This window comes from Crotalus tigris, unplaced genomic scaffold (genome assembly GCF_016545835.1).
Source record: "Crotalus tigris isolate CLP2741 ecotype Arizona unplaced genomic scaffold, ASM1654583v1 scf7180000023637.1517150, whole genome shotgun sequence".
Lineage (NCBI taxonomy): Eukaryota > Metazoa > Chordata > Lepidosauria > Squamata > Viperidae > Crotalus > Crotalus tigris.
Window position 1 is genome coordinate 818311 of NW_024100094.1, and position 27997 is coordinate 846307.

A 27997-nucleotide genomic window follows, 5' to 3' on the forward strand; every position below is an offset into this window, starting at 1 on the left:
GAGAAAGTCTTTTTAAAAAGTTAACTAGCCCAACTTTTCTTGCTTCGGAATGCTTTAAGATACTATTATCCCCATATTTTCCAGCTAGCATGGTGGTTCTTTTATGGGCTGCAGATTCTAGTTATTAAGTAAAAGAGCCTTGGATTAAATTTTAAGACTGAAGGAGCCTGCTTTAAAGACATGCTTCAGAATCTTCATTTTTTTTCCATGGTGGCCAGGCTGGAATGCAAAGCTTTATCTCCTATGATGGCTCTTATATGAAAGCAGTGCAACATTTTTTAAACACGTCCAGTTTTTTGGACCCATACAGTCTTTCCACTGCCAGTTGGATAGTCTATTAAGTTTGGGAGATTTACACACATGTGAAACCATTTCAATTCAGTGTTTCCCTTTTCTTTGACTTGGAAGTTGACCGAGAGTATCTTCCGGGCTGTGTTGTTAGTTGCCATTTATTAACTTTTCCCTGTCTTCTTGCCAGTCCAAAGCTGCCTATGTCCTCTTCTATCAACGCCAGGACAAAATCTGCCACCCAACTCCCCTCGCTGCATCCACGAGTATGTCTGCTTACGGGAACGAGGAGGATTATGCTGCCTGCTGTGATTCTCACTCTAAAGAGCTAGCAAATCGGGACTTCATGGATGTGGACTGACCTTCTCCTTGCTTTCCTTCTCCATTTGCAACAGGTGGACAGCCATATACGTTCCCTTCCTTGAACTGAAGGGAGCAGCTGGATTCTCTCCAAGGGCAACAGGTCCTCAGGCCTTGGAATAAGGGCAGGGCAGGGATGGAGGAGACTGAGATAAGAGCCCCTTACCAGTACAAACAGACCTGCTATCTTCCTGTGTCCGAAAGTGCAAGGCTCTTTGCTTAGCACATAGTTCCCCACTGTGGAGGGGAAGATTGACTACTCTTTAAAAGGCTTGTGCCTTACATCAACTTAAGATGGCTGGGGGAATATAGGCCTCCTGGATTGTCTCCTCCATTCCCTTTTTTTTACATCTCAAAATGGAGATGCTTTTATTAATGCAAGGTTTCCTACGTGGAAGGAAACTTAAATGCATCATTTTTATGCTGGCTGTGCACTCCCCTGCCCTCCATCTCCCACAGTATTAAGCCACTCTGATTCAGGGTATTTGCCCTTGTTTTGCTGCTCACGACTTCACGTCTTCACCTCCACTTCACCATTGCTGGTTCCTATGCTCTGGAAAGAGTTTGTGGAGATAATAACTCCTGTGTAGTCTGTGGCTAATTAGGACACTTTCCCCCCCCCCACTATTGCCTTACCTCTGACATTGGAAAGGTCTGGATAAATGGCCCCTCATATTCTTTCCTGACATTTATCTTCCAAGTGCCTCCTTTTAGCTCCCCAATTAAGCAATAATTCCAATATTGTCCTGCCTATCTTCCAGCATCTGGTAGAAATCTGCAACTTACATGCATGTTTTTGAATTTCCTTGTATTATTCCTCCTTTCTGAAGCTTCTCTCCAGTTATTAAGGTGACTGTGAACCGCTGAGCCCTAAAATCCTACTTTTTACTCTTGGGAAGACAGAGCCATTGTCAGTCTGTACTGGGTTACAGTTCCCTTAAGCTAAGGACTTTAGGAGAAACCTAACTACCAGCTCTTGAAGTTTCTTCTCAGTTGGCCTAATACCTACCAGGTGTATCCCCATTCAAGCAAAACTTTGGAATTCTTCCCTTTACTGAGTCTCTGCTGCCACTGCTGTTGCTACTTCTAGGCTCAGGGATTGCACTAGTTTGTAAATAGGTTTGTGTGTGCAATGCAGTGGATGGAATATAGCAGGAAGCAGTGTTGATCAAGCACAGGACACTCACTGTTGGCAGGAGCACATAGTGCATTTAATTACTTAAAGAGTTTGGAAGATTATTTCTTCATTTAACTCTTTGAGCTTTTATTTCTCTTGAAGTTATCTTGCAGAAGAAAATATTTTTTGGCATGTGTACATAAAGTAACTTCTTTTAAAAGGCATATGGACTCTTTTTTTCCCCCTTGGTATTATCCCTTACACAGGATGCACAGTCAGTACATTTTTTGCCTTGCTTTATTCCCCTTTAGGGGGCTTTGAACCAAGATTTTGTCTTCTTCCTATTTTGCTTCGATCAGTACAAACCAAGAACATCCACATCTGATAGCTTCTCAGCTGGCATTCAACCCAGGCAATTGCAGCTCCTAACAATTGCAATCTAGGTTTCCCTTTTGCTAGATACTCTAGTGGCCTAGAGTTCTTTCATTGCTACGTTAAAATATGTAAACTCGGGGTCTATTTAGTACCTCTTAGAATCTGTCTCTGAACAAACAACAGTCGAGCAGGAAGAGTTGCAGCTACCTTGGTTTATTACCCAATATTCTGCTATAGCATATACATTAAATTTCTACCTGAAGCCTCCAGACACTCTTATCACATTTTTCTGTTGCTGCACACCAGGAAATGATAGTAGATGCTAACACATGCTTCAGCTCTTCACAAGCTTTCTGAAACTGCTTCCTGATCAGACTGCTGATCATTGATTTTCAGTGCTCCATCAGTACCTTTTGCCATTTAAATCAAGCACAGCTTCACAACTTTAGCACACCATGCACAACAGGTGGTCCTTGGCCACCAATTCCTAATAATGAACAGAGTGTTTCTGGGCACTGCTGTCCTGTAGGACTATACTCCAGAGCAGACTGGTAGAGCTCAATCTGGCCTGGACATCCCGGTCAACTTGAGGTCCTGTGATATCAGCTGTTCCTCAACATCCTGAAGAGCCCAGTGGTGAGATACCAATTCCAAGGCTTCCCACTCAGCCTGAAAGAAAAGAAAGGGTTTGTTGGTAATTTGGGGATCCAGCTCTCAAGCACTATTGCATCCACCAATGCCCTACCAACTTACAAGAGTGGCAGAATCAAAGCCCAGGCTTCAGATTAAATGACTTTCACTAGACTTAGTTTTCACATTAAGAAAAAAATGCACATCTTAGGAGTATTTTTTTTAAAAAAAAATGGTGAGTGGGAAGAGTGCCCAGTTATGCAGAAAAAAAGGAGCAAAGTTTTAAGTTGCAGTATTTGGAAGCCTCTGTTTCTATAGTGGGAGTAACACCATCCATTTGCCACCTACTGAAAGGGTGTTTTGTGATAGGCCATGCCTGCCTTGGAAGGCATTTTATGAAGATACTTGCTCATGCTGTCAAAATTCCCTGTCTGCCCACTTCCTGAAAAAGATTACCTGTTCCTGTTATATATTAATCCAACATAATTTATTTTTTTAACTATAGTTTTGGTTTATATGAAATAAGTTTGTTTTCCCATCTATTTCCTGACAGAGGTTATTCCGATCCAAAGGAAATTTTAACAATCGTAATTAAATTGAAGTTCACATAGTGAGCTGAAAACCTATGATCCTCTACAACTCTTATAGAAGCCCGGTCAATATGGATAATGGTGAGGGATCTTGGGAATTGCAGTTTGGTAATAGCTGAAGGCCCCCTGGTTCCCTGTACCTGACTTACGCTTTCAGTAGAATTATTCAGTGGAATAAAGAACCTTACTTTGAAGGCCTTGTTGGGATCTGGTGGAGCAGGAATGTCTGGGCCCATGAACTGTACTTCGAGTTGACTTGGCTCTGCGGTTAAGGAAAGAAAGGTAAGTACAAATTTGTGAGAATGAAAACCTATTTAGGCTAATTGCCAAGAAAATATTCTGCCAAAGGCAGAATGGAAACTAATGTCAAGTCACTCAGCAGACCACATTTTGTTAAGTGTAAGGTTTCTACATTATAGAAGAATTAATAAGTATATTATGAGAGCATAATAGCCTAGTGAGATTTACTCTACGAAGATGTGTGTACAATAAATCTGAGATTGTAGAATACTGAAAAGGTTTCCATTACTATAGCAGAATGATATAGCTATCCCTGAAATCATTTCCCTGTAATTCTAAGGACAAAACAATTATAAAGTGCACATTCATAACTAGATAAGATGTACTCTAAGAAAATTAGAATGAAGATATTACTGAATGCATGTCGAGAGAAAGGAGATTTTCTTTTGGGAAAAGAATCAGTCAAAACAATCTTGAAATATTGAATCCTGCTTGAAAAGGTAATATAGACTAGACTGAAAGTTGAAATAAAACTTAGTTTGCATGCTGCACTCATAAGATGGTTTAACTTAACCCAATTGCTAGATTCACATAACACACTGAACCAGTGGTTCTCAACCTTTTTAATGCCGCGACCCCCAACTGGTCGTAAGTTGAGGACTACTCAACTGGTGCAGCACCATTTGCAGAATGGGACTTTTGGGGGGCTCAGCAGGGCAGAGACAGCCTGGACAATTCCTATTGGCTTTTGAAAACCAATAGAATTAGACTCTATTCAAGAGAGTCTATTCTATTGGCTTTCAAAAGCCAATAAAATAAAAGGAAGTAGCACAGGAAAAGGGGGGAAAAGGGGGGAAAAAATGGCGGACTGCGTTGTTTGGCGACCCCTGTGAAATGGTCGTTCGACCCCAAATGGGGTCCCGACCCACAGGTTGAGAACCACTGCACTGAACCATAAAGTAATCAGGCAAACTACATTTATACCACATGTTAAGCTAAAATGTGGTTGGCTACTTTGTGATTCAATGTATCAATGTATCAAGTGAGCTTTTATTATACCACAAACGAAGGTGGCAGATGCTGTTCTGCAAATAGGACTTGTAGGAGGCGCAGCATCTTATTTCTGTAATCATTTACAAAGCTAGATCTGAAAGCCATCTGAAAGGAACAATTCAAACACAATTTAGGGCTATGCTGTCCCCTCTAGCACTCTCACTGCTCAACTCTATTGTTTACGGAATGTTTTCTTCCTGTTTTCAGACTGCAGTTGGAATTGCGAGCATTGTATCCTGGTCTCTAGGGTTAGCTTGCTCCCTTGAAAGACTACTAGGCCCACACGTGGTCCATTCCTTTGAACAATTTCTCACCAGAGTCCTCTCTCAGAACGTGTTGGTATATTTTCCGCAGACCAAAGACATTGAGGAAGTACCAGGAGGCCGAACTCACCCTGGGAAAAGAACAGTTTTCAGTAACTATCCTGAACAGGCTTCTTGCTCACCAGTCCTCTACCCCACAACCAATGTCCTTCTCCCATCTTGCCACCCAAAGGACTGGCTAGACCTGGGGTAGATGGCGGCTTACCACGAGGGATCCATGGAAGGCAGGTTAATTCCACGCTGCAACATGGGCTTGAATCGCAGGGTCAAGGGGAAGGGAACCTTAGCTAGAAGGTTGGGAGGGAGAGGGATTAGAGTTGCCTCTCCCTCCAAATTCTACCCTCACCACTCAATCCCCAGCTTCCCAACCTTTCCAAATTGCTGTTCCTTATTGCTTTAGATATGACACCCATCTACAGATCAGATGAAAATCTCAACTGAAACTGCTGGACCATGTACTTCTTGCTGCTTTTTCCCAAGGCATTCCAAACCTGAGCATTATGTTCTTACAGTGGAAATGCTGCATTTTCCTTCCTGTATTACAAATTAATCTGGGGAGATGTATGGCTAACCTAAGATTCAAGGTAGAAGCAAACAAAGTGAAACACTTCTGGTTCATGGTTCAGATGCTATAGTAGCAATCCCCAGGCTGTGCCTTGGAGATGTGCTGAGCTAGCATGCTGGCTGAATAGTCCTGGCAATTGGGGTGTCAGCATATCTGGAGGGCAGCAAGCAACCAATCGCCTGCACTTCTACATTTGTAACAATATAAAACAGGATGTACCTCACAGACCAGCTAAACTAAGAACTGTAAACCACATTGTACATTAGCAGAGTTATTGCTCCCCTCATCAGTTTCACTATTTTAATTAGTCATTCTTCAAATATTGTAGGTTGTAATCATTTTAACTCAATCTTCACAAGCCTGAAGGAGACCTTGAACTATAGAAAATATCAAGTAAATAGGAAACTAAAGACAAAATGCTTTGTCACTTCCCCTCAACGGTTCCCCTCCACTCACTAGCCACAAAGCCAGAGAAGGCCCAGTTGATCCAGCCTCCAATGAGAATCATGGGCAGAACATCGATAAGGTTGCCCTTCATCATCTCTGTAACCACTGTGGGATCTAAAGGAAAGGGAAAGGAAGTGTTAATTAGAGCCCTAACTATGCAGCGTAATGTGTTTATCCGTATAGAAAAACTGCAGAATATTTTAAGGCATATTAAAGTTACCCTCCAAGTCAACTTTCACTCAGGCCTATTTTTAAAAGTTTTGATCTGCAGCGGTTGTGTTTAGGTAATCCCTACTGTATTTAAATATTACAATACAGGGATGGGGATGGCAATTTTGAACCATGGTAACCAAGGAAAATGTTTTGGTGCCCCACAGGGCTCTCTTCTGCTTTCCGTGATTGGAAGAATCTGATCAAACACAAATGTTATTTCATCAGCATAATACAGACCACCAAAGCCCACTAGTTACAGAGTATGGGCTATGTTGGCAAACTGTTTAGCCTGGGTCCTACATTAAAACACTTATCTAAATTGGCAGATTAGAAATTATTCAGGGTACAGGTATGAAACTTCTGAGGTTGACATTTAATGGCTGGAGCAATGGCAAAAATTAAAGTTAGTTGTGTACTTAAAATTGAATACTGTAGTCAATATGATTGCTGTCACGTACTGGACAACCTACGATAGAAGATTTGGAGAGGTGATTGGGCCCACCAAAGATTTCTAAAGGCCATGTGTCTCTGCCTTAGGAGCCTGGAGCCTCCAGACTATTATGAAGTGGCTACCAGCTTGGCAATGCCCCTCCTCCCTTTACCAGTTGGAGCTAATGCAAGAAGACAGTCTGACAAAAACGATCAAAAGCAGGAGCAATCTGCTCACATTCCCAGGCATTTCAGACTGTTCCACTCCCATAAGATTGAGAAGATGACCGAGGAAAGACAAAACTTAGGTGAAGGATAAGGAAACCAGGCTCAATGGCAGAGCAATGGAGGAAACGCGCAGGGGGCAGCATATAGTAGAAAGTGGTCATGTTTTTTGTATGTACTGTATAGGGCAGGAGTAGGCAGCCTTGGCTCTTTTATGACTCGTGGACTTCAACTCCCAGAATTCCTGAGCCAGCCACGCTGAGGGGAAAGGGAGAGGTTTCCAAGCTGAGCCATGCTGGCTCAGGAATTCTGGGAGTTGAAGTCCACGAGTCATAAAAGAGCCAAGGTTGCCTACCCCTGGTATAGGAGAAGGCAGGTTTGAGACTCTGCATCCCAATAAGGCCAAGGAAACCATCTGCTAGAGCTGCCCTTGAAAGCTACTCTCAGTCAAGATGACAAGACAAAGTCAAAGGGGGAGCAGAATTGCTCCCTGCTCTGAATCTTGTCTTTTATCAAAACTTCATTTCTTTTTGCAGGGATAATCATGTACCTTAGCCTAATTTAGTATTATATAATTTAATGTTTATATTCCAAAGAATGTGTATGACTTGAACGTGCATAAGAGCAAGTGGCTTGAGAAGAGGAAGACCATGTTAGAACTATGGTTGGAGGATCCTCCATTGGATGGAAAGAGTGAATTTTTTAAAAAGGCAATGTACAAAACAGTGAGGTTATGGTGGAGGCAAGGATATTGAATTAAACCATTCAACTAGATTTATCATATGTCCTAGTCCTTTAAGCTTACTATTTTGTACACTTTTTCTGCGTTTATTACTGTGCTTACCTCAAAAGGGAAAAGGTGATGGGTGTGTTTATCCAATAGGACCTCATTATAAGTATTGCAGTATAATTTCTGTATTGGGAATGGGTGTAGGGAGCAAACCAGAAGCAAAGCAATTTTCCTATTTACCTACTGAATTAAATAAAAGCAAAGGGAAAACTGAAACCAACCATTCACTAGATTTCTCATTCTCTAAGTCAGGGGTCCCCAACCTTTTTGGATTGGTGGCCTGGTTGGAGAGGGAGGGCCAGGTGCCTTACGCGTGCATGCGCAAACGTGAATGTAGCCACATGTGCATACAAACAGGCTGCGAACATGCGTACCACGCAAATGGGGCTGTGAGAATGTGCGCAAGGCTCTCAGTGATGGCACCTGTGTGAGGCTTGTGGCGCTGTCACCAGGATCCTGGCGATGCTGGCCCCAGTGTGAGGCTTGCGCTGCCGCCCCCACACAAGGATTGCATTGCGGCCTGCAGCGATGCCATCCCGGTGTGAGGTTTGTGCCGCCGCCCCAGCATGAGGCTCATGCCGCGGCCTGCAGCGATGCCATCCTGGAACAAGGCTTGCGTCATGGCCCCCCGCACAAGGTTCGTGGCAACGCCACCACCCGCACGATACCGCGTTGCCACCTCCCGTACAACACTCATGGCGACAGTGGCCAAGGGGTCATGGCCCAGTAGTGGGCTGCAGCCCATAGGTTGGGGACCTCTGCTCGAAGTCATGGCAAAATTTGTGTTGGAAGGATGGAAAGTTAATAGAAAATACACCCTCAATGGATGTCCCTACAAATCATGGAGTGTAGTACTTGTGAGCTTTCTTAACAACCTTCTGCCACACACAGAAGCCACATAAAATTATTTTCCATAACAGAATCTACAAGAGATCCTTAAGACAACATTGTTTAATGCCTCCCCTCTTAACGGGAGAGCCTTGGCTGGTTTATGTTACAGTGACAAAAGTGAGGAGGGCGGTAATTGAGCTTGTTATGTAAACTGACAGCTCTATTTTGAGAAAGCTTCAATAACAGTCATATATATATCAGCTGGCTGGGGAATTATGGGAGTTGAAATCCACATATCTCAAAGTTGCCAAGTTTGAAAAACACTGATATACATCAAAATCTTTATAGTCAACATTGATGCCCTAAACTGGCACCCTTTCTACAGCATAACAATCTTTTCAACTAGGGCAGAAAGTGGCAAAAACTGGCTTGAGTCCACTTAGCTGCCACTGCTACCTGCTCTGAGTACCAACCAGTCATCCTTGTTACCTGTCAGTGGGTTTCGGGATTGCAGTTTGCGTTTAGTTGTGCGAAAGAAGCCACTCTCAGAATTATTGAAGTAATGCTTGCGCATAAGAAAACCCTGGAAAAAAATAAAAAGAGGCCACAAAAATTGAGATTAAATTTGGGCTATTGAGAAAAGAAAAATACACATAGTTCATGTTGATAATCTCCTTTTTGGGTGCTTACAGTACCTCTCTAGCATTCTATTTGAAATCTTTAGCATACCTTACTTATTGTAGGTTTGCCTTCAGCTAGTCTCTTAAACTTCAATCCTATCCATCTAGATTTAGAAAGTAAGTACATTGATCAGCCAGCTCTAATTCCAGATAAGCTCATAAGTTCATATAGTCTATAGTGCCATCCATTATGATGGATATCATTTTGATTTGGGGCAGGTGGCTGGGGAGATGCACAGGCAAAGGTCAAACACTAATATAGGTAGGCACATTCAAATAATAGTATTACCAGAGCAATTTACAAAACAAGAACAACCTTAAATAAAACCATCAATAAGTCCAACAATTCTGGAATAATGGAAGACAGTAATAATAAGGTTATTAAAGTTAAAATAAGGTTATTAAAGTTAAAATAAGGTTCATTCAAACAGTATCCCAAAACAGTCTTGGTCCAGGAACAGTTGTTATCCGAGAGAATCTGAGGTAAGTATCACAAAACAGCAGCAGCAGCAGCAAAATCCACTTCGATTATGTTTGTTAGTTCATTCTGCATTCTTAGCCAAGTTCTGGTTTTGACAGGAACAAGCACATGCAGCTTGAAATGCCAAGAAGCTTCTGATGGGTATCTGCCAAAATCTGTCTAAGGAATAGTGGTGTTCAAGAAGAGGCTGACTTCATTCTCTCACCTGATGAGTTAGGAACCGTCCATTTTCTCTCAAGAGGCGGCTACGAGTCAGAATTTGCCTGACAGATAGAGCACTCAGTTCAGTTGTAATAATAACAGAATTGGCTAGCCCAAGAGATTATCTGATCTGTAAATCCAGATATATCATCAAAAAACACACTGTTCCCAAACACAATCCACCATCTGCACACAGTTGTTTAAGATGGCATTTTAAAGGCACGGATGAAGTAGTGTATGAAATTTAGTCATAACTGGGTCCCTTAGAATCCCATGCATTATTATAGATATTGTAAGAGAAAAGCTTTGCTGGTATCAAAAATGAGAAGTCCTTTTAATAAAATGTTTTAAAGGTGTTAACCAGACTCCTTGATTTTTGCAGTATTATTGGAAACATTGCATGATTCCTACTGTGACTTCCCCCAGTATATTTTTGCAGCTGTTAGTTGATATGGTTCAAATGTCTTTAACAGGACACTGGAAATAGGCAATTAAAAAACAGGGTTGGTATGCAAGTCTTCTTTGCCTCCAGAATTCCTCATGATCAGCAAAATAACTCTATTCAAGAAGCACTGTATATTTTACAACAACTTCATATACTAGCCATTATGAAGTCAGCATCCTATGCCTTTACATGGGATATTATTGGAAGCCACTTGGGAAACCATAGAGTTGCATTATGGAGACATGGTATTGTAAGTGATTAAAAATCATTGGGCTTGCCTTGTATCTTCACAATACCTAGTATATTGTATAGCTGAAAATATTTACAGGCTTCCATGAATGTTTCTGAAGCTTTTCAAAATGTTTCAAAAGAAATATCCCCAAATATTTTTATAAGTAGTACAATACTTGTGTACTCCTTAAAAGGGGGGAAGGGAAATGCAAGGAATATTGAAATATGTTCATAATCTTTATTTTCTATTTAATGCACCAATTATAAATCATTAATAGGCTGTGCAAGCTTGTATTTTTTTCTCTATCTGGAACAAGAGCTGGTTTTTAAAAAAGAATGAGCATAATGTTCTTGATGTTTGATCTTGATTGTAGCTTGCTGAAAATCCAGTTTTCACAAAGACACCATGAAGAAAAAGGGAGTATGCTCTTGAGGAAATTTGTGGAAGACAGTTTAAGAAATACAGGTTTATATTGTTATCTTGAAGTTTACTATTTGCTCACTCTTAGCTGAGAACCACCAAAGAGAAAAAGCTGGTTGCTCCCTAATTATGGAACTTTTTTTGTCTAAGGTCTCTTTTCAACCCTCACCCTCTTTTTCAGGAAAGATGACATATACCTTTGCTTCAGAATGAGATTAAAAGGGGGGTGTGTGTGCAGATTGTAAGCCTGCTCTACTATTGTGGTATATATTGCTGCTGGTGGGATTTTGATTTTACATTACTGGATTTATATTAAATCCAACCATCTGAATTTGATCACATGATCATGGGGATGCTAGAAAGGTGGAAAAATGGTCATAAGTCCCTTTTTTTCAGTGCCTTGTAACTTTGAACGGTCACTAAATGAACTGATGTAAGTTGCAGACTACCTGTTTTTAACCAGTCTGTGTTCCTACTTTTGGCATACTGGCTTGGGAATTCTGGGATTTGAAGTCCACACATTTGAAAATTGCCAAGTTTGAGAGGAAAAAAAAAACCGGCCAAGAAATAAGTAGCAACCCCCACCCAAGAATTTATCTTGCCAAGTGCGATAGAATTCTCGCACCTGACTATTCTATCGGGCTCACGCCTCTTTCCCCGTCCTTTAAACCGGAGGTCTCCAACCTTGGCAACTTTAAGACTTGTGGACTTCAACTCCCAGCTGTGCTGGCTGGGGAATTCTGGGAGTTGAAGTCCACAAGTCTTAAAGTTGCCAAGGTTGGAGACCCCTGCTTTTAAACCCTTTGGAACGTGTCGGCGCGTCCTTCGCAGCCCTTCTCCGCTACTCACGTGTCTTGCCGTTGCTCAGGCCAGGCCGGCTCGCGCTTGCCGCGCAGCAATTTAGACACGCGCAGCCGCAGAATCCCCACAGCCAGCGCGATCCAGGCCACGGGCAGCAAAATCCAGAAGCGAATCGAAGGGTCCAGCCGCAGGTCCGGCACCATCATCGCGGGAGACGGTGAGACCAAGGGACCACTCCTGTAATTCACGGAGGGGGGTCAAAGTCGATCGCATCACATGACGTACCGCGACGGAGTTTTTTGCCTTTGTGGAGCCGGGCTGGGCGTGGCCTGCGCGTGACGCATCCGGCCCCGGGGCCGCCAGTTTGACCCCCCCTACTAGTAGTAATTATTCTAAGCCGAAAGGGGCGGGAGCTCCGAGGAACCGGAAGTACCCCCGTTCACTTCCGATGGCATGCTTATGTCCTTTATGTCTCGAGAGCCCGAATGAAAACTGAAGGGAGACTCGGGATAAAGGAGGAATGGCGCCCTCCCGTTGCTATAAAAAGAGATACTGATTTTTCTCTGAAATTCATCGCAGCAGACTGGTTGCCCTTCATTGGTGCCCCTCTCCCTATTCCCAGCCTCTATTGGAAAGCAAGCGCCGTAATATCTGGAAGTTCACCAGGTCGGGCGAGTCCGTCCCATGATGTCGCGCAGTTAAGCAGTGGGAAAGTAAAACTACTTGGCTTCGTCGGACGCAGGAGCGGAGTGGGCGAAAGTGGCTCCCTTCTTCTAGCTCCCTTCCTTTCTGACGTGCTCGGAAGCGAGCCTGAGTCTGAGGAGAGCCTAACATCGCTTTTAAGGCGTACGAGCCCGAAAGTGGAGAAGGGACAGGCTCCCTGGTGCTGCTTCTCGTAGAGCGACCCGTCGGAGCGGCTTTCCTAGCTTTGTAAATCGCATACTTGGCCTCTTGAGTTTTCGAGAAAGGGCTAGGAATTCTGCCTTTTCCTTATTATACCTGAATGTGTATTTATGGTTTTCATGGGCTGACCTGGTTTACGTGGGATAAATATTCAAATTAGATAGCTATGAAAACTGCCGGAAGAGGGAGAACGATGGGGAATAACATGGGGTGCACAGAGGGTTTTTTTGTAGGCAATACAAAATATCATTTGAAAAAGCATGTCAGGTGGACTATCGTTTCAAAATCTGTTTTTTTCCCCACTTATAGATTTTTTTTCCAATTAACCTTATATTTTTTTCCATCCAGGACTTGTTTACTAATATTTTCTGTGGAAGTCTCATGGTGATGCTTGGTGAACAGCAACTACAAGAGAAAGTGCTTCAATATGAAGCATTTATCAGTGATGTTTTGCAGAGAGACCTTAAGTGAGTGATTTTTAAAAATAATCCCTTTCCAAGTCCACCTTTTAACTATCTCACTTCTGTTAACCTCTTATATGTCATGCTTTCTAAGTCTCTCTTAGTCATTGATATTGACATTTCAGACATTGATATTTCCCTACACAGGAAAGTGTTGGAGCAGCGAGATGAGATTTATGAAAAAATTGCTCAGTATTTGCAACTCAAGAACATTATTGAACGTTTACAGGTAATTCAAAAATCTTTCTAACCAGTTTATACTACTTTGCAATCATGTGATGTAGTGCTCTGTTGTAGTAGACACTGGGAGATAATAATTAAGAGCTGCTGTACCCCAAGTAAATTTGTTATTTTCTTTTAGGAAACAGGAAGCCAAGAGCTGAAAACTCAAGTGGATCTGGGCTGCAATTTTTACGTCAATGCAGAAGTGTGAGTAGCTCATCGATCTTCTATGTATCCAATGCCATACAGCTTTCTAGTCTTTTACGTTTTTATATGTTCTGCAACTTTTGAGAAATTCAATTAAAAGCACTATTATTATGACTTACTCTAGACACCAACTGGTAAAATTGTAGAAGTTGAAATGAGTCAGAGGACTATTTAATCCAGTGGTTCTCAACCTGTGGGTCGCGACCCCATTTGGGGTCGAACGACCATTTCACAGGGGTCGCCAAACAACGCGATCTGCCATTTTTTCCCCTCAGCTGGCGCAGGGGCCGCCGCCGCGCATGTGCGCCGCACGGGGTGCGTCGTGCATGGGCCCATGCAGGCGGCAGCGCATGGCGCTGCACATGCGTGCCGCGCAAGGGCCGCCGCCGCGCATGGGGCCGTGCATGGGGCGTCGCCGCGCATGCGTGCCGTGCAGGGGGCGCCACCGCGCATGCGCACCGCCTCCTTATGACCGGGGTCGCCGGTATAAAAAGATTGAGAACCACTGATTTAGTCCAATTCTCTCTTGCAAGAGAAGTGTTCTTCATGTATCTACTAGCAGTTAATTTTTTTGCAGTGGAGGTCAAATCATTTTATTCACTGTGACAGTTTATTTACTGATTATTTAATTTTCATGATTGAGAAGGCTGCACTCCTTCAATGACTGCCAGTCATACAGATGTTAAAGTCTAAAGGATTTAATGAAGTGAAATAGAAATATTTTGTGCGCACTTTGAAATTTATAAGTGATTATAAATATAAGTGATTATTATTGGTGATGATCATTCTTCATAAAACTAATTTGATCTATCTTTGTGTGAGCGATAGGTTTGAAGAGTTTCAGATAATAAAGAGTATCTGGAAGAGGATAAACAAATTGAATGCTAAATTAATATTTATCTGGACTGGCATCCTGTTTTTCACAGAGATTAACTATGAACTCAATGAAAAGAACATAAACACTATAGCTTCTTGTATTATTCTTCCTTGGCAGCTGATGTGATTTTATTTATGCTCCAAAGGCCCAAAAGCAAGTTACAAATATAATCTAATTTGGAATTAAATAAAACAATTTAATAAATAAAATATTTAATAACTATAACATAATGCACTTAACACCCTAACTCATTGATTTGTTACTAAAAACCTTTTGTAGCTGTTAAAAATCTGACTATTGTCACTGTAAACATGGAATTTTCATCTGCAAGTAAAATGTTTATATACAGGTAGTCCTTGACTTACAACAGTTCATTTAGTGACCGTTCAGTTATAACGGCACTAAAAAAAGTGACTTATGAGCATTTTTCACACTTACAATCTTTATAGTATTCCCCAGGATCATGCGATCAAAATTCAGATGATTTGTAACTGGTTCATACTTATGACCATTGCTGTGCCCAAGGTCATATGATCACCTACTGCAGGCTTCTGAGAAGTAAAATCAATGTGGGAATCCCGTTCACTTAACACCTATATTACTAACTTATCAACTGCAGTGATTCATTTAACAATGGTGGCAGAAGGTCATAAAATGTGGCAAAATTCACTTAACAAATGTCTCCCTTAACAACAGAAATTTTGGGCTCAGATGTAGTCATAAGTTGATGACTACCTGTACTCAGAAATATCTCATCCTGGTTTGGATTTTAAAATAGGCCAAATAACTTCCTGCCAGAGATTCTTAAAAACATTCATAGTAGAATGCAATTACCAGATTTTTATAATTGTCATAATTAATAATCACGGATAGTTCTAATTTTCCCAGATTTATCTCTTTCCTACTGAAAACTATTTTTCTATCTTGATTCTCCCACCATTGGATGCCTCTATTGTAGTATTTACAATACTGATTTATAGTATTATAACAGAAGGAGTCTATACATCTCCTCATGGCCTAACCTTGTTTTTCTTAACCCTAAGCACTTCTTAAAAGGTTGAGATATCTTTCATTAGAAAAGAAAAGAAAATTAAAATTCTTCTTTTAATAGGGTTCTCAAGTTAAAATTTTGAAAGGAATCTCTGCTGAGTTCTTATAAACGATTTCCTTTTTTGTTAGGTTGTCATAGGACAGCTGTAAAGACTGATCTTTATTTACAGAGCATCATTTATATACTGCATGCTGTAATTTGCCAGCTAATCCCAAAATAAAACATCCAGCTCTTTGCTAAAGCCATAATTTTCGTGTTGTGTTGCAAGAGAAAGCTCTACATGAAGTGTGAAAAATGATTTAATCAAAGATTCTTGTTGGACTAATGGGTAAATCTGATGAGGAGATTGCCTGCAATTTATCTGTATGATTTGGACTTTTGATCTTCCACCCTCTCAATCAGGAAACATGCTCAGAATGATGAGTCATGCACTCAGGTTATTCTTGGTGGTAAAATATTCTGGAGAAAACTCTTTGGGTTGCACAATAAAATGTTTTAGATTCAGGTGTTTTTTTTAAATACATACAATACATTACATATATTTATATGTTGTCCATCTTGTGATCTGAAATGACCCTGCCAGTTTAGGAAACATTGTTTTTAACAAATGATAATAAAAATTAAAAGAAGATGGAACACTGAAAAAAGGCAAAGTCAGAAGAGAGATGAGCAGTCTTGTCTTTTCTCCTCACTCCCCCCACCCCCTGTCAGAATATGCGTCTGAAGAGAATTAACTCTTTTAGCCAAATTTCCCTGTGTGGAAAAAATATTAAAATTTCCTTTTTCAGCCTGGGAAAATATGATATAAAAATGTTCTCAACTTTTCCCTAAATTTTAGTGCCCTGAAATTTACAAATTCATTATAAATGGATGCTGAAGATTTGTGGATATTTTATCCCCAGATGAGCTCGTGCTTGGTTAAGAACAAAAGGTTGTGCGTTGAAAGATAATGTGCAGAATGAGAGCCAAATTTAGGCTGCTTTCCCGCTAGCGTTGCCCAGTATAAAGACCAGGTGGCTGAGTGTGAAATAACGCTTCTTTCTTTCCCCTTCATAATAGCAGAGGACCAAGGATAGTGTGAACACACATTAGCTGTAAGCAGAAAGAGATTGTGTTTGCCAAACAAAAATATCAGTGATGAAAAGCTGGCTCCAGAAATGTTTAAATACAACTTTACAGGTTTCTGTACAAGAATGAAAAATATTTAACAAAGATAATTGTTGATGAATAAGATAATCTCTCAGATCTTGATTGATTAAAATAAATTGTCTTTAAAATAAGTTACTTTATTTCCAAAATTACTTACAAATAGTCTTTGACTTACAACAATTGGGGCAGGAATTTCTATCAGAGCGAATGTTAAAGTGATTCATCATATCACCAGAACCGTGTTTACATTTATTTTTACCTATTTTAGGTAAAAAAAACCCCTACCATTTTAGATAAGCAGTTCACTACATTTGTTAAGCAAATCCAGCTTCCCTATTTTACGTTTTTGTTAAATTATGATCATGTGACTGGGAGGAGGCTGTGACAGTTGCAAGTGTGAAGATAAATTGTAAATCACTTTTTCCAAGGCCATCCTAACTTTGAACCATCATTAACTGATCGTAAGTCAAAGACTTCCTGTAACTGCTATCTTCATATATAACCCATACACATGAGCATGTTTCTCTCCTTCCACACAATATCAATATGGAGCTGCCCTGGGAAGGGGAGAGGAAAGAAGATGAACTGGATAGAGATAAGACAAGGGGAAGAAGTAGCTGGGAAGAACAGAAAAAAAAACATTAATAAACATAAGCAAAGGGCTAAATTTGCTAGAAAATTGTTATTGTATTCTATTGTAATTCTTGCCTTTTCTTTTCAACAAGTTCTTCTTTTATCATCCATGAATGTTGAGCCACCCTTAAAAAGTATTGGTGGCTTAACGGACAGTATGGCGCTCTCTTTCTGTGTCATCCTGCAATGTTTTTTTTAGTACAAATGTGTAATATATTGGAAAAATACATGTATATGTGTATGGGAGCAGGAAAGTACAACAATTTATAGAAAAACAATGTACAAAGTCAACTCTTTTTTCACTTTGTTTTCCTGCTCTTAGATCTTTTTTCCTTTTATAGGAAAAAAATTAACTCATCTTGTTACTTTCGGTTATACTGCTTTCACCTAAATATTTCAAAACTGGAAAAAGAAACACCAGATGCACAGCAGATGGCAGTATCTAACTGGCCTTGACTAATCCAAAAAATGCTAAATAGAAACAGATCTAGATAGTATTTGGATAGGAGACAACCAGGAAATCCTGGATCTGGACACTAGATAGGGAAGCTTGAAAAAAAGTTCCAAATAAAGGCAGTGGTAAATCATTTCCATTTTGCATCCAACAGCTAATATTCATATAGTTACCGAGAGGTTGATCTCAACTGAAGGAAATCTTTATTATACTACATTGTATGCTTTGTTTACTTTATTCCATTTTTGTCTTGGTTTATTATCTAACTAATTTCAGTATATTCTACCTTAGTGTGGTATATTTTACATCTCAAATCTTCCTGGTGTTTGTCAGTTTATCCCTTAATGAAGAAAATAAGGGAGAGAGAGCTCATTTTCTCTGAGACATACTCGCAATTTTTCTTCATAATATAAATTATGATTGGATTTATATGATATGCAACCATAGTTTCCTTAGCCTCTATTAAAGAAATCACAAATGGCTAGGTCTGTACAATTCAAAATGAAACTAACTCATGTAATTTAGTAAAACATGTAACCTGAACTGCTATAGTGTCCTCAGCAGACAGAATCCCAGTTGCTGTTTCTGTTATCTCTGTGGCCACATTAATGCCAATTGTACTCAGTTTCCTTTTCCTGCCTGCAGGCCTGATACATCCACCATATTTGTAGCTTTGGGTTATGGGTTCTTTGTGGAACTGACTCTACCAGAGGCGCTAACCTTTATTGAGAAGAAGACCAAGTTGCTTACTGAGTGAGTAGAAGAATTGAGTCTTTATATTTTCTATTCTCACCACATTACTGAAAGAGATGCTTTGCTCTGTTGTGTCTATTTGATAAAACTTGGGAATGGTATCCTTCTCTAGCTGTTCTTCAGTAGCATGTTTTCTGACTGCTGTAAGCAGAACAAGATGCTTGAATGTAGGAAGAAGATGAAACTAGATTATAGTATAACTAGTCTTTTTTGATAAATATTTGATTCATTAGATCTATTCTTCTAGGGCAGGGGTCTGCAACCTTAAACACTCAAGGAGCCACTTGGACCCGTTTCCCAGAGAAAAGAAAACACTGGGAGCCGCAAGGGAAAGGAGCTTGATTAAAGAGTTTAATTAAAAAGAAATAGAGGCTGCTGTGCACGAGTTCTCTCTCTCTCTTCTCCCTCTCTTTCTTTCCCTCTCTTTCTTTCTCTTTCCTTTCTCTCCCTCTCTCTTTCCTCTTTCTCTCTTTCCTCTCCCCTTCTCTTTCTCCCTCTCTCATTTTCTCTCTTCTCTCCCTCTTTCTCTCCCTCTCCCTTTCCTCTCCCCCTTTTTCTTTCTCTTTCTCCCTCTCCTCTTTCCCCTTCTTTGTTTCTCTCTCCCTCTCTCTTCTCCCTCTCCCTCTCTCCCCCTCTTTTTCTCTCTTCCTCTCTCCCTCTTTCTCTTTGTCTCTTTTTCTCTCTTTCTCTCTCCCCCCCCTCTTTTCTCTCTCTTTCTCTCCCCTCTCCCTCTCCCTGATCTTCTGCTCACCTGACAAGCTGGCTTCAAGCTGTTCTCCAACAAGCTGACAGGAATTCTTATTGACCTGGCTCTCTCATGCCCTTCCTGCAGAGATGCAGCAAAGGGAGGAGCCCCGCCTAATAAGCTTGTCAGCTCCCTAGAGAATAGGGTGAAGCCACTCTCTTTTTTACAGAGAGAGAGAGAGACAGAGAGACAGAGACTGTCTCTGTCTTCTCTCTGCAAATGGCAGAGGAGGCTGGGAGAGACAATTCTGTGAAGGATGAGCCTGAATTGTGGGCAGCCATGCTCTGCATCATAGCTGGACATGTCCTCTTTACTTAGATAGGCTCCAGCAAACTATAAAATATGGAGCCGAGCAAGCATAGATGAATTCTCTTGTGCAAAAACAAACATATCTTCCCTTTCTTTTGTGCTGCTTAATCCATGCTTGTATTCAATGGATTTGAACTTTTGTGGGTTCATATAGGATTGCATTCTTATTCATATTCAGATATATTTTCCAGCACGCACTATAAAAATAGTTTCTCCTTGTATGCCATAAGGTCTTCATCAATAGATGGTCAAGAGCTGTTATAATTTATTAGGACAATCCTTCTCCATTACCTCCTGTGGATTTTTTCTGTTTTTTAACAGGCTCAGTGAAACTCTTACTAAAGATTCTGCCAGAATAAAAGCCAATATCCGGATGGTTTTAGAGGTAATGGGATGTGGTCAACAAAGTTTTTACTGTTGGGGGAGAAATGGGGGGGATGTGGTAGATGGCATTCATTCTTTTGGCAGGCAGAGCAAGAAATGATGGTGGGTTGAAACTAACTACACTTGAAGAGTGTTGCACAGAATGAGCAAAAGCTGCTCTTTCCTAGGGCACTGTTCTATGACTGACTTCCCCAAACTGCAATGTTGGCAAATATATTGGAGGGCTTTTTCCATTATCCATAACTAGTGTCATCATGTACCATGGAGACTGAAGAGATTAGGTGCTTTGGTCCAATACCAGATCAAGAAAGCTCCTTTATGGGACAAGGAGGATATTTTTTCTAATATAGTTTGGGATCATTATTATACTGTAAAAAGAAATAAAAGGAATCAATAGAGAAACCTGAGTCTCATCTTCCTTTTCTTTCTAAAGGGATTACGTGAACTGCAAGGTTTCAGAGATCTGGCTGAGGAGAACAGAAGGGATGTTTTCCTCTAGGTATCCACCTTCTATGATCTACAGGGAATAATTTTGGTTTTCTAGAAGAAAATTTGATTATGGATTTCTTGCTGCAGCCGGGGCTGCACACATGATGAGAAACCCTGGTGAATGAGAGACAGCGACATAAGGTAGTGATGGGGAAGGGCAGCTCCACTTTTAGTGAGGGTGTTAGGCTCTTTGAACTTCCTCCAGTGTCTGGTTCCAATTTTAGGATTTCTTTTTGAAAACAATTGTATTAATAATAAAGATTCTGTATTTGTGCTGGACTCTTGTCTTCCTTCCATTTTCACTATTGGTTCCATTCAGTTGTGCTTAATAAGAATAACTTCTGTTTTATTTGTGCAAAGTTGACATCCTTACTAGTTAATTTTCCCCCTTGTTTGTTTTATGATATGCTTATTTTTTCTATCAAAATAAATAAAATATTAAAAATAAAAATAAGATATATTTATAGGAAGATTTCATGAATGTTTTTTGACATTTGATAGAGGTGAACGATCTTGGTATTGCGATATTTTAGCATAGAAGAGAGGACCTCTCTTTCAAAACGTAACTGCCATCAATCACACTCCTCGGTTGTATTTTTTCAAGTTAACATCCTGGAAAAAAGTTATTGGGGGGGAAAAAAGTGCAGTGCAATGCCCGTATACAAATCAGTGATACCACTGCATCTGGAATATTGTGAATACTTCGGGCTACCGCATGTGATAAAGGATATTCCCATGCTGGAAGGACATTGCCTCCAAATACCTCTTGCAGAAGAACAGGGTGGAATGTTGAATGAAGGGTATGTCTCCATTTTCTTCTTGCAAACATTCCAGAGGTATATGACTGGCCACAGAGAGAAACAAAAGAGCTGACAAAATTGCCTTTGACCATATCCAGCAGAGCTATTCTTATCTTATTTTTCCTGTCCTGATTATAAAATACTTACTCCCATGTATAAATGAAAAACAAAGGTAATTGAAAGTGATGAGCTGGGGCTGTCTAGAGGAACAGCTGATTTACCTGCTTTTTACTCTAGTGACTCCGTATCGTTTCACATAACGCTTTCCACCTGATTCATGAGATATCCCATTTTCTAGGTAAACTTTCCTCTTTTTATCACAATTTTCATAGCTCAGTCTGACCAACATTAAACCATACGCTGTTCAAATAGGCTGGATTTACCCATGTTAAGCAACACTAAAAAAATAGAATATAGTAAAAATTATTATCAAGCTTAGCATGTGCAAATGCACCTGTTCAATATTTAGCTGACCTGCTTAAATGTAGTCTCTGAATAGACCCAATAGAATGATCCAATTCTGCTGCTGTGGGATATGCAAAGTATTGCAATTTTGGACTGAACCATGCTTAGACCTGGAGCTTACATGGTTCTTACTGGCAGCTAAAGGTAAGTAAGATGGAGGGGGCTGGGAGGTATATATTACTTAAATTCAAGAGGCAGTGGGAAGACACTGACATTTGCTTGTGGGCTACTGAACATGCTAGATGTTAGCCCTTTAAAGTAGTTCAGCCATGAAGCACAGCAATAAATACTAGCTCTATATTTAAGGTTAACAGACTCTTGCAAGTCTGAAAATATTTCTCCCCTTTTTGTTTTTACTCTCCAGAAAACTAGGGTCTCTTCTGAAACACTTCCTACACCTCTCTGCTTGTGTGAACTAAGATATATTTTACATGATGGTTGCCTAGTCTGCAGCTCTTCCTCCTGTCTCCTAAGGTAATTCTCATATCCCATTACAGTGGAAGAAATAAATGAGGATACTAGCCTAGTTCTACTTGCCTCCTAAGACTCCTGGATTTTTTCTTGGCCAAAATCTGGAACAAACTGATCTTGATTTTGGTATCTTACATAGAGCAATAATTACAGTTTTGTATTCATTTCTATTGTTGACTGTTCTGTTTTCCACTTAATGGAAAGCATGGATTTCCTTTAAACCTATTGCCAAGTATGATGATCCTTCTCTGAGCAAATCAAGCATAAGAGATATGTACTAGGCCCAGAGGACAAACAAGGCCAACACTTTGCAATGTTGAGACTGGGAGAAGGAGAAATGAGAGGCTGACAAAATGTATGTAAGAATACCAGAAAACCTGAAAGACTTCCCTGCTTCAACTAAGTTGTTGGGCAACTATTTTCTGGTGGTGTGTGTGCGTATACGTGTATATATTAATACATATACATATATGGTGAAATTCTTTTGATTACTAATGTAGAAGTATCTTGCAGAAGTGAGAAAAATGCAGAGGAGGAGGAAAAGATAAAAAAGATTCAGGAGCATCACTGACATAAGGAAGTTACCATGCTTAGGAATCCTGGGTAGAGGGCAATAATGCTAATGGTTGAGAAATCAGAATAGAGTCTCAAGTTTGTAAAAGTTGATTAGTTAAATGAACAATTTTGCAAATACACCAAATGATAATTCTCAAGATAGTTACTAGATGATTTTTTTAAATGGCAGTCTAGAGTCAAGAGTGCTAAAATTTGTGATAATTTTGTTTTAGGTTCTGCAAAATGTCTGAGTTTCAACCATTTTGCATGCAAAATGCCTTTTCAATGCAACCTACATATTTTGAATGCAAAACACTATTCTGATCAGTTTAGAAGAGTTTATAACATCCTTGGCTGGATCACCTTTTTAAACCATGACTTTTATTGAAACAGGATATAAAAACCAATTAATGTGTCATGTTTGCCAGTTTGTGTTTGCACTCAAATTTATATCAACATTTTATTTTTTTTGTTTTTAATTTTGACCCCTCTGGAAATTCTATTGAAGAATATCTAATAAATGCTGTACATATAAATAAAACCAATAACATTAAACTAATGCCAAAGTGAAAGCATGCCCAGATCACTAAGATTTAGGATGTATACTGAATTCAGTGGCATAGCAAAGACAACAGCTTCCTTTAATATCTATTGAAAAGTAGGATTTTCTGTTAGATCAGTATGAGTTTATAGCTCACTGAACTCTGGTTAAAACAATTCAAATATTTTATCTTAATAATCCTGACAAGCACCTTAAATTTGTTTAGAATCACTGTGTTGTATTGATGAGCTGCTCCTGTGATAAGTAGCGTTCCTATGACTAATTGCAAAAAATGAACTATGACCTTGCTGTTCCTCCCGATTCTGATGGCATTTAGGAAGAGCAAACGTGTTTTCCCCATCTTACAAAATGATGCTTCCTAACAGGCCAGAGGTCCTCATCCCTCCTTCAGTCCCTTTCAAGAGCCAATCTAGGCCTGGGAAACCTTCCTTTAGAAAAGGCATGGAGCTTTTTGAATGATCCTACTCTTCTGGGGCCAGAGGTTACTATGGAAGCATATTATTTCTCTCCCACCTACCTCCCCTTTTTTCCCCTCGCCTCCGCTGTCATGGTGGCTTTCCGTTGCCGTAGCAACCGCGGGGCAAGTAAGGATCAGGCGAAGGGGGCGAGGAGGTCGTGGGCTGGCTGCCACCAAGGGAAGATTTACCCCTCTCGCAAAGGGGGCGGATGGGAGGGGGCGGTGTTTAGCTGGAAAAGCGGAGGAGTGGACATCTCTCTTCCCCCCCCCCCGCCTATCTCAGCCCTAACTTTTTCCAGGCCAGCTTTTTCCACACAGGTGTCCTCATGGCGTCTGGGAATGGTGGAAATGTTAGTCCAAACACAGGTGAAGGCGTTCAGTCCCTCTCCTCATTTGCCAAGAGTCCGGCGGACTTCCTCGTGCAAAGGTAAAGTCTAGATGTCCTGGAATCTCCTCCCGCAGTTGGCATCCCACAGCTCGAGAAGCCGGGGAGCACCAGGATCCTCTTACTCCATCCTTCCTCCCTTGAAGAGAAGCGTCCAGGAGTTCTGGCGCGCCGCCTCCACCCCGCCGGTCGAGAGCCGTCAGGCCAGCCTGGGATTCTCGGCTCTCTGTAGCCCAGGCGTCCTGGTCTCAGTAGCTCTCCCGCCTCGGCCTGAGCAGACAGCAGGACCCAGGGATCCTCGCTTCAATTTCTCCCGCCTCGTTCCAGCAGGGATCGGGCTCGTGCTCGTCTTCCGCGGAGTTCGGACCGGGGACTCCACCTGCAGACGCCGTCCAGCCCCGGGTCAAAGAAGGAAGGCGGGCCGAGGTGTCCGGGCCGCTGCCGGCTCCTCCTCCTCTCCATGTGATAGGCACCGTCACCGCTGCATCCCCAGCGCTGCAACCAGCGGCCTGCACGGCTCGTCAGAGACAGGAAGAAGAGCGGATCCGCCCCCTCTCCCCCTCCCCGCACTTTCTCCCCCATTCACCCTCCTCCCCAGCACATTCCAAAGCACCCACGCCGAGTGGCAAGGTGGTCCGGCGACGTCAAGGTCTTGCGGGGGACACTCGCCGCCTCCCCACGCGAGACAGACCGCCTCGCCAGCCCTCCCGACGGCGATCCATCCCAGCTGAGAGAGCCTCAACTTGACCAGTCGGGAACCTCAACTGGGACCAGCAGAGGTGGTGGGAAAGAGCAACAGGGCCAGCGGACGAACTGGGAAGAAAAGTGGGAAGTAAGGGACGAAGACGAGTCGTTCTCGCCTGGGAAACGGCAAGCGGACTGGCAAGGCACCCACCCCCCGGCGGCAGAGCTGGGCCCCCCTACCCAGCCCATGGAGCCGCCGGGATCTGGCTTGGGGGGCGCCGCCATGCTCACTGGTGAGTAGTAGACGATGGAGGGAGAAGGAGAGACCTCCGTTCATGCCTCCTCTCTAAGACCTTGGAGATCCAGAAGGTAACAATACAACCCCCCCCCCTCCTCAGATGGCAGCTGGTTTGGGGTTAGACAACCCGGGAAAAGATAGACACAGCATTTTGGGCAAGTGATATCACCTCCCACTCCCATGACTGGCAAGTGACAGAAGGCCCACCCCATTACCTGTCCCTCTACCAATCTGAGTCTGAAGTCGTTTTCAGATTATTGTGAATGCATCCTTGCTAAAATCTTGGAAGAGAGAGAGAAAGGCAGGATTGGTATAGGGTGGAACTTTATGTATTTATTTGTGGGTTCCCTTTGCTGGGCATTTGTGTTGGGGACTCCTAGCAGCCAAAGAGGAGATTTCTGTCACATATGCTTCATTACCTTAAAATAATTTTGTTTTCACTTGGAAAGGAGAGATAGGATAGCTCTCCTGTTCATGGGACTTTCATCCCATTGATTTCTTACAAAAACATCTTGAGTCTTCCCACTGGCTATTTTTATTAGGATCTCCTGTTCAAGTGCTACCTGTTATATGTTTGTTTCTGTGTGTGTATACACAAACATATGAATGTATATATGTATGTTTGGACCAAGACATCAGACATAAAATACAATAAAATCCCATGAAGCGTAGATTACAAAAATACTTTTACTATCAAATGCATGTTAGTTAGATGTCAAAAATAATTCTGAGATGTCAAAAATAATTCTCTTCTAAGTATTTACTTGTTCCTCCATCTCTTCTGATAAGGCCATGGTCACCCTACAACCTTCACTACATTAATGCTGGATTATAGCATTAGATGAGGTTTTTATGAAATCGAGCCCTAAAATCCTTTCTTTAGATCAAATCCAGATAGGCATTTACAAGTGGGGCAGAGGAAGCAGGAGGAGAGGAATGAGTGGGTGAAAAAGCCTTTACTCTGTGTGACTCTTCTTTCAGACCTGGTGTATACCTTTCCTCCAAAATCAGAAACAACAAACTGGGTATTTTGTGTGCTGCTTGGGAAAATGTAAGAGGTGAACTCAAGTTAATTCTTTTTTTAAAAAAAATATGGATGGCTAGAAGGAGGTCTCTCATTATTATGACAGTGCATAGAAATCATGCATACATATGACAGAGGAAATAGAATACAGTAGCTCAGAAAGGAATGGTGTTTGTCTCTGTTGTGCTTCAGGATTTAGGTTTGGGAAGCACTCAGATAGATTCAACCTCCTGAAACCTCTTCATATGTAGTGTGCATTTTGTCCCCCCTGAATATCTCCAACTCTTTAGTGCACATTTGGGCTGAAGAATGCCTTGTCAAACCAGAAGCTGCAGTTTTGACCTCTGTGATACCATTGTAGAAATTAGTGATTGCTGCTTGAGGCATTAAGGCATGATAGCCTGCGGTGGTTTAAAATCTAGTTGATACATATAAATTCCATTCTGCAACACATTTCCCTTGATTATGTGTGAATGAGACACAGTCCTTCCAGTGTAAGACAGGAGCATTCAGATATACTGTAGGATCAACTCATCCTTCACTGTACCTGATGGCTGAAATGGATAGTTATTAGCATGTGTTTTTTAAATATCAAAATAAATAACTGATAGAATAAAAGTGATTACAGAACCAAAAACTACAGGATTTGGACATTTGCCCTTTCCTTGCTTATTTCCTTTATTCCTTCTAGACATCTATATGGAGGATCATCACTTCCTTCAAATTCCTTCTTGAAACTTACTCTTTCTGTGAAGCTTTGGCTTAACCCCTCATTGCATAAACTGACACTAAGTCATGCCTTTAACAGCATGAATCCTTAGTTCTTCTTTTCCTCTATTTTTTTAAAAAAATCCTGTTGCATTATAAAACAAAAGTATATAACCAGCAGCTCATGGGTTGTTTAGGCCCTTAATAGTTTTGGATGTCCTTGGATGTCCCAAGGACTTTCCAAAACTTGCTATTAGAATAATTAATGTGTGAGAAAGGGGAAATTTCATTACAGAGGTCAATTTTCCTTATTTAAATGCATTTTAATTCAGTTTGCATTTATATAAAATGCAAATCAAATGTTGCTTTTGTCCTTGTTTACACCAACTTTCATCTGTTCTCACCCACTGTATGGAGCGTGGCCCCTGACATGCCTCTCAAAGGCTCCGTATGGGCTTTGCCTGTTCTGCACTGCAACAACCCCGCTGTAAAAGATGGTGGACCTTGCTGTCACATTCTTTTTCTGCTTGGATGTATGAGGCCTTGTTCAGGTGACCACATGATATTTTAAACCTTTCCCCTCCCCCCCCCAAAAGGGAAAAATGCCAAATGCTCTTCAGGAATGATCTGGATCTAGAGTAAAGGATGACTGTGTGTGTGCGCGGTGTTGACGAGGACTGCTAGCTCTCCATGAATTAATTGTGCTTCAGGGCATTTGGAACAATTCCCATGGCTTATTTTGGGAGGGAGCCTTGTTTGAGTATTACTCAGGTTCCAGACATTTTGTGAGGTGAAATTGTGCTTTTAGCCCAGTTGTGTGCATATGGCTAAGGGTAGTATTGCAACATAATTATAATAGCTCATTTGAGGGGTGGAATGGTGTCTGTTCTGTTGTAATAGTTTTGTCCCAACACAAGTTGTAGCATTATTTTCAAAGATTGAAATAATCAAGAATTATCTTTGTAGTGTAGTAATAGGGTGTTTCTAAACTGACAAAATGATACTGTATGCATAATGATATATCTGGCAATATATATATATATATATATATATATATCAAAGTCTTGCATGAGATACTTGTATGTATGTGTGTGTATGTGTATATATATATATATATATATCAAAGTCTTGCATGAGATACTTGTATACTTTCCAGTGACAAAGAACAGCATCACACAAATAATCATTTATAGCTATAGAGGTTATATTTAAAGC

General features: G+C 41.1%; 4 protein-coding genes across 10 annotated transcripts in view; 3 read left to right on the top strand and 1 right to left on the bottom strand.

The window, feature by feature from the left end:
- The window catches only part of USP11 (ubiquitin specific peptidase 11), a 29747-nt gene extending 27760 nt beyond the window's left edge, over positions 1-1987 (top strand). Inside the window, exon 21 of the mRNA XM_039320392.1 lies at positions 479-1987. Coding sequence (XP_039176326.1) covers positions 479-649 — 171 coding nt within the window. The 3' untranslated portion in view covers positions 650-1987. The remainder of the gene's footprint in view (positions 1-478) is intronic.
- Positions 1988-2337: 350 nt separating this feature from the next.
- Positions 2338-12128, bottom strand: LOC120297592 (ER membrane protein complex subunit 3-like). Its single transcript, XM_039320397.1, has 8 exons — positions 11785-12128; positions 9843-9900; positions 8966-9059; positions 5998-6102; positions 5182-5263; positions 4968-5047; positions 3549-3622; positions 2338-2809 (listed from the first exon to the last, which is right to left on the bottom strand). The coding sequence occupies exons 1-8, from the start codon at positions 11940-11942 to the stop codon at positions 2699-2701; spliced, it is 762 nt and encodes a 253-aa protein (XP_039176331.1). The 5' UTR covers positions 11943-12128; the 3' UTR covers positions 2338-2698.
- UXT (ubiquitously expressed prefoldin like chaperone) lies at positions 11823-20652 on the top strand. Of its 4 annotated transcripts, none has more exons than XM_039320401.1 (7): positions 11823-11953; positions 12988-13106; positions 13248-13329; positions 13462-13529; positions 18339-18446; positions 19822-19885; positions 20318-20652. In XM_039320401.1, the coding sequence occupies exons 2-7, from the start codon at positions 13021-13023 to the stop codon at positions 20381-20383; spliced, it is 474 nt and encodes a 157-aa protein (XP_039176335.1). In that variant the 5' UTR covers positions 11823-11953; positions 12988-13020; the 3' UTR covers positions 20384-20652. The 4 variants fall into 4 exon arrangements, with proteins under 4 accessions (XP_039176335.1, XP_039176334.1, XP_039176332.1 ...); XM_039320400.1 differs by lacking the exon at positions 11823-11953 and adding an exon at positions 12194-12433; XM_039320398.1 differs by lacking the exon at positions 11823-11953 and adding an exon at positions 12196-12402.
- Positions 20653-20791: 139 nt separating this feature from the next.
- Positions 20792-27997, top strand: part of ELK1 (ETS transcription factor ELK1) — a 38927-nt gene continuing 31721 nt past the window's right edge. The window contains exons 1-2 of one of the 4 annotated variants that reach the window (XM_039320394.1): positions 20792-25045; positions 26032-27333. In XM_039320394.1, the coding sequence (XP_039176328.1) occupies positions 27099-27333 (235 nt within the window). In that variant the 5' untranslated portion in view covers positions 20792-25045; positions 26032-27098. Of the gene's footprint in view, positions 27334-27997 lie in introns of all 4 variants that reach the window. The other 3 variants (XM_039320395.1, XM_039320396.1, XM_039320393.1) reach the window with 3 other exon arrangements.